General features: G+C 50.0%; 1 protein-coding gene across 1 annotated transcript; it reads left to right on the top strand.

The window, feature by feature from the left end:
* The first annotated feature begins 2,440 nt into the window (after positions 1-2,440).
* On the top strand, positions 2,441-3,037 carry LOC125537115 (cortical cell-delineating protein-like). The gene has a single exon (XM_048700418.2). The coding sequence runs from the start codon at positions 2,528-2,530 to the stop codon at positions 2,876-2,878; it is 351 nt and encodes a 116-aa protein (XP_048556375.2). The 5' UTR covers positions 2,441-2,527; the 3' UTR covers positions 2,879-3,037.
* The last annotated feature ends 6,905 nt before the right edge of the window (positions 3,038-9,942 follow it).

Below are 9,942 nucleotides of genomic sequence, written 5' to 3'. Positions count from 1 at the left end.
CGCCGCCGCCGGCAGGCGTCGCCGGGCGAAGCCCGGGGTGCGTTGGCGGCGGGGGGGCCTCTGCTCCCCTCTTCCTCGTCGCCTGGAGGCTGGCGCGGGACGTCCTTGACGAGCGGAGGCGCCGTGCTTTCGTGGGGTGCAGCGGCGCAGTGACGTGTGCTTGTGGCGGGGCATGCGCGCGGGTTGGCGGACGTCGGCGGCCTGGGCTCGCGCTCGCAGCGCGGCGGCTGCGCGCGGGCGGCTTCTGGTGGTGGCGTGCTCCGCCTAGATCGGGTCGGGCCCCTGGCTCTGGCGCTGGTCTTGGCGGGCGGCGCGGGATGGTGGCGGCGGCTACGGTCGCTGTTCTGGGCATGGTCCGTGACTGCGCAGCGTCGCTCCTGCTGTGCTGTGGAGGATTCTCGATGCGGAGCGGGTGGGCGGCGGCGGCGGCTGGATCTGGCGTCTGTGCGTTTGCGGCTGGCTCGTGGTGGTCCTCCTAGTGCTCCTCTTTGGTTGTGGACAACGTTCGGTCCGGCGCTCCCCCGTCATGGGCGGGTGGCTGGTTCTGGCCATTTGCGGATCTCGGTCGGGAGCCATGGCGGGGCGCCACTGGAGGTGGCATGGGGGAGGCCATTGGTTAGGCCATTGGGAGGGAGGGGTGGCTCTGTCGCGATGAGGCCACCCATCTCCGGCGCGAGGATGCGCCGGTTGTGGACGAGGTCCGCTCCCTTTCCTCCCCCTTTCTCTGGCCTGGTGTCTCCTGGTGCCGGATTTGCTCTGGTTAGGCTGGTCACCGGTGGCTCCATTGATGGTTTGGATTGCTGGTCGACGCTCAGCTCATGCCCACGGAGGTGCTTTAGGGGATCTGGATGCCGGGCAGCGGCCCGGCTGGTGGGAGTTGTGGTGCTCGTGGGCGGGGCTCGCAGCTCAGGTGTTGGTCGGCCGTCATGGTTGCGTGGGCGGCGTGGCGGCTGGTGGTCGGTGTTCCGTGGCGGGGTGGAGTGTGTTGCCGGGGTGAAAACCTTGTCTGATTTTGGTCAGACCGACGGGGGCGGCGTCTTTGGTCGTCGTTCCCTTCTTGAAGGCCTCGTTGCGGTTGCTTCATGGCCTCCGCATATCTCCGGATGAAAATCTAGATCCTTTGGATCGGGCGGTGGTGGTGTTCTTGCGGCATGCCCTTCCTGAAGGCACTGTCTTGGAGTTCTCGGATCATCGGCGCTCAGCTTCATCTCTTAGTGTGTTGCTTTGAGTGCTTCGGCCTCTCCTAGCGTTGCTTAATGTATATCTTGTGTGTGTTGGGAGTTGTCCAAAGTGGTGTTGTTGAACCTTAACACTCTTGTATCTTGCCTTGGGTGCGTTGTGGTGTCGTGTTGTATTGTATGGCTCAAGCTGTTCGCTGCTTTAGAATATAAAGCGGGGGAGACCCTTTTTCGTTTGTGTGTGAAAGTGTGGTGAATCAGAGATGTATGAATGGATGCGTGGCTGCTTTATCTGTTTGCAAATATTTCTTGTTATTAGCAGATGAACTCAGTCAAATCAACGCATCTGTTGTGTTTGTCAGGTATCAGTAAAATTTCTACGGAAACTGTAGTGGCAAAAGCAAAACAGAAAACCAAAGGCAATATTGTCTTTTCCCTGCTTCGTTTGGTCAAACCATGCCTTGACATGATAGAATGGCATTTGTGATACATTGTCAAAATTAAGAGTGGCAAAAATGAAGTATCAAATTTTAAAATGGCATAAGCAAAATTAGTAAAAACTAGAATGACAAAAACAAAATTTTCTCAATAAAATACACCCTCTGTCAAAAAATTGTCTACCAATGCCTGCAAAACGTGAGATATGGTCATATACGTACTGTAAAATCTGAATTCCTTACAGTGATAAGAATCCAAATATGAATGCCTTACCTGGCAAATCACCACATCGTCTGGGCTTGTATTGTTGTGTAGTTTTCGATGCCATTCTTCCATTATTCGCCCATATGGTGCCAGTTATCCCGGGCGTTTGAAACTCGTTTAAGGCGCCCAGACATTTTCTTGACTGGTGACCGGGCCATCTGTGAGAGTGTTTGAGGGGGGTTTGAGTCGGCCGATTATAGATGCTCTGATGAGATTGATCCCCTGGACGCTATCATCTGAATTCTGACCGACTCTCTGCCTGGATCACCACTAACTGCATGCCGACCGATGCCACATGCTTAATCCAGTAAGCAAACAAATACATGAACTGGACGTAACACGCAATCGGAATATAAACACATTCGAAGCAGTCACGGGTCCATATGTGCATACGAGTCCAAATCGAAGGAGGCAATGATCCCTGACGGGCCAGCTCGGAACCACATGCGATGCGCGGCACCATCTCATCTCACACCGCTTTCCCATCGGAGGTGATGAGCAGCCTCACACATGATCTCCATCTATAAATACCACTCGCCATGCACACACTCACTCACACACAGAGCAAGCGCACAGCACATTACAAGCCCAGGCAGCTCGATCGCACGCACTAGCTTGCACTTACGCTACCACCTGCTCCATCGCAAATGGTCATGGCACCCAGAGCGCTGCTCCTCCTGGCCGTCGGGCTCGTGATCGCGGCCTCGGCGAGCGCCCACGGCGGCTACGAGGGGTCATGCCCCAAGGACGGGCTGAAGCTGAAGGCGTGCGCGAACGTGCTGGGCCTGCTCAAGCTCAAGGTGAACGTGCCGCGCGATGAGACTTGCTGCTCGCTCCTCGACGGGCTCGTCGGCCTGGACGCGGCGCTCTGCCTCTGCACAAACATCGACGCCAATGTGGTCGGCGTCAACCTCCACCTCCCCGTCAACCTCCGCCTCGTCCTCAACAACTGCGGCAAGGTCTGCCCCACCGATTTCCGGTGCCCACCAAGCCACTGAAAGGCGTCTCGTCTGAGGATCGTGATGCTGTCTTGTCTGAATTTTTGAGCACGGTTTTGTTTATTTCTTGGTACAATTCATGTCGCAATCTTTTGTTTTCACTTTTCTTTTTGTTTCCCTTATGATTATTAATCAAATGAAATGAAGTTGTGTTTTGTATCGTGGGGTTGAGATTTTGGCACTTGGACATGGCCATCGTTGATTTACCGAACCGAGGCTCATGCGCGCGTGAAAACAGTGAGTAACATGTTTTTTTAAGAAAATGAGGATGACCCCCGGCCTCTGCATCTGGACGATGCATACAGCCATTTTATTAATTATTGACACAAGACCTTATAAAGTCATACAACAGTAAGACTAAAGCCACCGACTAAGCAACATATGTCGCTATTCCTATCCAGTTGATGAAAGGGTGCTGAAAGCCTGGGCTAATACCAAACATATCTCGCAGCCAAACCTAACATCTAAGACTTGGGGTCCCAACCAGAACGCCTGCCGGGCATGGGCACCCACCAGTCCGGCGTGCTCCTCAACCAGAACGCCTGCCGGGTATGAGGTCGCCACAACCACCTGCCACTAAACCATCTTCAGAGATGTACTGCTGCATCAACCTTGCCCAGTCTAGCTGCCGCCGACGCCACCACGACGCCAGGCAGCGTCACCCTCCTGCGCGAGCCCATCTCCGCTCATCAGGCGCCGAATCTCCAATGCGCCACGCCGCCGAGATCCGCCGTCATCAATGGACAAGATGAAGCACCGCTCCTCCTCTTGTCCCCTCCAGTCAACACTTGGTCCAAAACGATGCCCCCAGGAGGGAGAACGACATCGAAACGTTGTCATCGTCCGATCCGGTAGACCCAGATCTAGGGTTTCCCCCGGAACCTCCCGATCAGGTTGACGTGACCTGCAACAACGATGCCTCGATAAGGAAACGACGTCAGAGACGCCGCCATCGTCCGCCAAGACCGTAGTCAGGCGCGATTTTCACCGGAAGCCGTGTCATCCTGATCTCGTAGCTGGCTAGAACCGCGCGGAGTCTCACCATGAAGACGTATGCCGCTACTGGTACTCCGGTAGAGATCCTCCATACCCTCACCGGTCCCTCCACGCACCGCCGACCGGCCAAGACCACGCCGCGGTGGATCTGGACGGGACGCCAGATCCGCGGCCGCCGCGACCCATCTTCAGGCAAAGCCATCCACCGGTTCATCCATGGAGTGTTGCCGCCATCCATGCACGAAGGGAAGCCCATCGCCGTCCTGGACCGCTGCTCGCCGCCGCACAGGCTAGGGGCACCGCCCTGCCTGCTGCCCACAGGCGCACCACAAGAGACGCCCCTGCCGCCTCAAGGGGATCCCGCTGCAGATCCGCCCGCCCTAGCGCCTTGGCATCGGGCCCGCCGCCACCGCGGACCTCGCCGGCGGCAGCGGCGGCAGGAGGATGGCCGAGGGAGGCTGGTGATGCTAGATTTTTTGGCCCCCTGGCATCGCCCAGGGAGGCGACGCGAGAGGGTACAAGGGGGTCTACGAGGGAGGCTCAACAGTGAGTGACATGTGCATGACAAGGAACATGTCCTGCCTAAATAAATCCACCTAAAAACTCTCCCAGTGGAGCACGTGGTGTGCAGCAAACAAATAATTCTACCGCACGACCCAACGACATGACGTGGATATAGATCCCTAGTTTATCGATCGCTAGATGCATTAGAGCAGTGTAATTGTACTATCACCTCATGATTCCCACAAACAACTCCTAACAGATCCCATGGACGAACCGTCCAAGCGTCCCATGTGTAATGCCTTTTAAGGTATCCGTATGTACAGAGAGGAAAATGGAACATTGTGTGACGGATTGCTAGATCCGGTTGCAGGACATAGGCGTGGGAGTGGAAATAGTTAGTTCGTTAAATTTAGCTAACCATTTTAGGGTCGACTTCCTTCACTTACATAGCATTGTGGGTTCCTGCCCCTTAAGCTCATGACCTTACAGGTTCACGCACAGATGTACATGACTTAAGATTTTCTGAGTCTCACATATGGTTCCGAGTGCACTACTCACCCCACAAGTTACAGGACTGAACGATAAAAAACACAAAATGTTGCTCTTACTAGTTGAATGCCCAAGGAATAACAAAATAAAGATTGAATGTTACTCTTTACTACACCTTAAGTGCTCCATGCTAATGTTATATTTTTTTTTTGGTAAGCTACTGGTCCCCCTACGTTGGGTGCAAGGTTCATATGGCGCTGGATGACAAGTGTAAAAGAAAATTTGTGATGTGTGAATACCACATGGATACTATGGCTAGAATTAGTCCTGATGTGTGGTTGCCTCCTCCATCTGATTGGGTTAAGATTAATGTGGACACCAGTTTTGTTGCGACTTTGGCTCCGTTGGTGTGGGTGTTGTGGTTGGAGCTTTGGTTGGTGAGGTGATTCTCTCTACATGGCACTTCCTTCCGACATGCTCAAGTATAGAATAAGTTAAGCTCCGGACATGTCTGGCATGACTTTACATCGGAATTACACTGCATCGCCCAATTATCATGAAAATTGATTGCTCTTTTGTGTACAATCTTCTCTCTAATGATACTTCTGACCGGCCAACCCTCCTTGATTCGAAGAAAGAAGCTCTTAGCATCACTATGCTCTTAGAAAGTTTTAATCTTGTTAAAATTAAACGACGGGCAACCACGGTGGCTCAAGAGATTACTGATTTTAGTTTGATATGCGTTATGATGGTATAATTTTGAGTAGTGTGCCAACATATGTGGTGGCTTATGCTACAAACGATTGTAAGAATATTGTTAGGAATTAATACATGGGGTGTATTTTCAAGAAAAAAATGACTAACATCCGTGTCATGGCATGTCCAAGTCCAAGGCAGTATGAAGTTGATGAGAAATCCTATGGAAATAGCTATTTTTCCTCGTGAGTCTCCCAACAAAAAGAACATCGCCATAAATCATCATGGCAACATGGTTATTACAAGATAAAGCATAGCATGGTCATGCCTGCAAGCAACTCATGAAAAGAACAATTGTTCATCTTGTTTGTTTCAATGCATGAGGCATCAACTAAACTTTGGTGACCCAAGAAGACACTCAGACGTGTCTCGCGAATCTCTTGTGTGAGGATTATGCTTTATCCTTGCCGGGTGATCCTGGTAAGGCCTGCAAACATATTGGCATATGGCTCGTGTTTGTCATTTTCAATGCAATGAACTATGGACGAACCGACTTGAAAATTGGAGGCGGCAACACAAGATGACTTGAGTTTGGTGGTTCCATAGTAGTGTTGAATAATCTCAAATTTCTTTTAGAATCCAGTGATATAGTTAGTATTTTCTAATAACTATAAGAGTATCCATTTTGTTGGTGTGCCAAGAAAGAGAAGGCTTTTTTTTAAATGGTCAACGTGGCCAAGAGGTACCGCACCTGAATACTTGCATTCAGTTTTTCTACCGGCTGCAAACAGTAGGCCGAATTATAGAGTGTTACACCAGTTCCCTCGCAAAAAAAAAGTGTTACACCAGTTAGAAAGGCATGCATAGCGAGAGAGGGGGGTTACACGATGGGACTGCTCCAATACTGAAGAAGGGGCGGCCGTGCATTGTCTCATGTTGCATCTCGACATGGATGCGGGCGCGCCAAATAACAGTGTCCTCGCTGCACATGCCAAGTAGGCACTCGAGGCATGGGGTTCTCCCGAAACGTCATTACATTATGGTGTGTCCATATATTCCAGCAATACAGGAGCGTGAAAGGTGAAGGTGAAGATTGTTGTTGCTGGCACCCTGATAGGGGGGAGGGGGCATATGCATGTAGCTCACGGACAAAAGAGAAGAAAATAAATAACTGGAAATTTCTTTTTAAAAAGATGAAGGCCATCGTCCTCTGAGTGATGCACACAGTCATATATTATTAATTATTAATGGTGCTGAAGAAATCAGCTTACAAAGAGGAAAATGAAAAAAAATTATATGTCATTTACATAGGACATGCCTCAATAGCACCCGCAAATCGTACAACAAAACCTATGGAAATGAAGGGCACAGAACTCTAAGACAATCCTTCAAGAAGGAATCGCCAATTGGATGGTACAACCAGATGTAAGACAAACGGCTATCACCCCGAAGCAAACCTTTGAACCAACACCTTTCACAAGATAACTCACGATCTAAAAAAAACTTTTTCCTGACCATGCAGCTGGGAAAATATTATGTGTCGCATGTGTCGGCAAATAGTCGGAGCTTCGCACAGCGCACCCAAAAATGGGGCGGCCCGTTTTCCTTTTTTCGGTGTTCTGTTTCTATTTTCTTTTTCTGTCTCTTTCTTTTTTCCTGTTTCTTTTTGCCCTTCCAAGTTTTTTTTACTTTTTCTGTAAATTCCAAATTTTCAAAAAAAATGTTTAATTTTTCATTTGTGTTCACATTTTGGAAAAATTTCCAAAATTACAAATTTTGTTCCTGTTTTAAAAAAATGTTTGGAAATTGAAAAAAAAACAGGTTACTATTTTTATAAAATGTTTACCTTTTCCAAAATTATTTGAGATTTCTAGAAGGAAAATTAAATTTTAAAAATGCTCCAAAATTGAAAAATATTACTTTTTAGTGAAATATTCGCAATTCAACATAATATTTGCGTTTTAAAAACTACACATTTTCTAAAATTGTTCTGAATGTTCAAAACATCTTCCCGTTTTCAAAAATTATTCATAAATTTCAAAAAATGTTTGTGTTTTTATAAAATATGATACTAGTGTTAAATAGATGCGGTCTTTTCTTTTCTTTTTCTTTTGATTTTAACTGCGGTCGTTATGGGTCTGCTCTTGTATGTCGTCTGCTGTTACAAGCCTGGGGTTGTAATTCTAATTAATATAACTTGTGTTAAACCGTGTTAAACCTCTTCCGGCTGTGCATCCCTTGAATTTTCTTCATGCAGCGCTAACTACAATTGCAGACGGATAGAAGTTGGCTGTAAATGGGTAATAAACAGGCCTTAAAAATATATTGCCGGTATAAATAATCAGAAACAGGAAACGTATTGCACTGTCATCTATGCTTTGCATGCATGGTCTTGTTGCCTAATAAGGCCGTCTGTTTCGGCTTCACTTTAACAATTGGGGTGGTGGCGCAGTTGGCTAGCGCGTAGGTCTCATAGCTGAAACGTGAGCAATCCTGAGTTCGAGCCAAGCTCTGTGACGACCTGGGTCTGTCACATGTACACCTGAATCGTCAGGTGAACTGAGCATGTCTGAACCTTGGTCTTCTTTTTTGTTCACGCACCGATGGTTCAGGCTGAAACTTTTGCCGGGGTCAGCCATAAAACAGGCACTCATCAGAAACTGTACATAACCTGCGGGTTGCTGCCTATTAGTGCAACTGAAAAACAGATTCTTGGTTCGGACCATGTGCGAATTGCTCAACCAATGGCTAGAATTACCATGTTGCTACAATGTCACCGCTCTTGTGTTCTTCTTGTATCTGCCTATTGATTGAAGCATTGATCTGTCTACTACTGCCTTACATTAGAACACATCTGAAAGGGTATTTGCGTGTGAAAAGCTTGAAGACTGTTAGCTTCTTTCCCTGGTTATTGCTTATGTAAGATTAGAAGAGAATGTAAAGCAAGTAGCTGATCGTTTGGCTTCCTGTGCAGGGTACGACTGGAGTTTGCTGAACTTCACTCCGGTGCATGTCACTGAAGATGTTCAGTACTCCCTCCTTCCCATAATATAAGAATGTTTTTAACACTACGTTATATTATGGGACGAAGGGAGTATGATTTTAACGTGACCCAGACACCCAGTGTCAATGAAATCCTCTTTTAACCTATATATAAAAAAGAGTGATATGCAATGAACGAAAAATCCAAGCCTGAAAGCCTGCTTCGTATTAGCCTCCTATTGGTTACATTGTTCATTGCTACTGAGTACAATTGTGTCCCATACTTGTCGAGATCTTCTTCATGATTCAGCATCGGGTATAATTCTTTTCAGGCCCGTCCCCCGCGTCCCTCTCTGAGGTGACTCGGGGAACCCTAGCTCCCTTCGCCGTTGGTCCTCCTCCACCCTCCCTCCCTCCTCGCCGCCGCCAAGGGACATAGCCGGGCAAAGCCCAGGCAGTGCCGGCGGCGGCGGGGCCTCTCCCTGGCGCGTCTCTCTCTCTCTCTCCCTGGCGGCGGCGCGAGTTCTTTCGGCGGCGGCTTGGCGGCGTGGCGCGGCGGAGCTCCGGCGATGACTCGGTCCTACGACGGGGTGGAGGGCAGGGCACGGGCCAGTGGTGCTGCCTCCGCGGCGGCTGCTGCTTGGGGCCCTTGACCCCGATCTGAACTGGATCTGGTGGTGCTTGGGTCTGGGCCATGGCGGCTGGCGATGCGTAGTGTTCGTCGGGGCTTGTCGGCCTCTAGGCACCATGGGGGTGCCGGCAGCGACGCGTGCCCGGCGTGGTAACGCTGGTGGACGTGGTGGTCATCTTCTTCCAGAGATGGCCGGCCAGAGACTTGGTGATCGGATCTCGAGATCCATCATCTAGTCCCGGCTGCGAGTAGGGGAGACATGGTTGCCGATGAAAACCGAGCCGACGACAGGTGATGGCGGCGTTCTCGCCGTTACCTTGATGGAGGCATCGTCGTGTAACTACTGTCGACCCACTCGTGCTGCTCCGGGAGAAACCCTAGGATCTGGTGTTCCAGATCGGACGATGGCGGCACTGCCGTGTCGTTTCTCTCTTGGGAGCATCATTTGTGGAGCAGCGCTGGAAGTCAGAGGCAGGAGGTGGAACGGCTTCGTTTTTCATGGAGCTTCGGTGGAGATGTCAAGTCATACCTAACCGACAGGTGCTACGCTTTGTCATGCCTGGTCGGCAGATGCTACGCACGACAGATCTTTCAAGGACTTCAAGCTGTGTCGGCTGGTGGTACTTGGCAACATGACGCTGAGGTGTATCAGTGGCGACCGTGACGTGCTCAGCTGTTTGCGCGCAGGGAGAAGGTGTCGTTGGGCGCCGTGGTGGCGTCGACGATAGCTAGACCGAGTAAGGTTGATGCATCAGTACGGTTCTGA

Source organism: Triticum urartu, chromosome 1A (genome assembly GCF_056163025.1).
Source record: "Triticum urartu cultivar PI428250 chromosome 1A, HENAU_Tu73, whole genome shotgun sequence".
NCBI classification, from domain to species: Eukaryota; Viridiplantae; Streptophyta; class Magnoliopsida; order Poales; family Poaceae; genus Triticum; species Triticum urartu.
The sequence above is the reverse complement of the archived record's forward strand: the minus strand, read 5'-3'. Positions and strand labels throughout refer to the sequence as shown.

Excerpts from the sequence above, each read along its gene's own strand:
- LOC125537115 (XM_048700418.2), top strand. The coding sequence starts at position 2,528 with ATGGTCATGGCACCCAGAGCGCTGCTCCTCCTGGCCGTCGGGCTCGTG.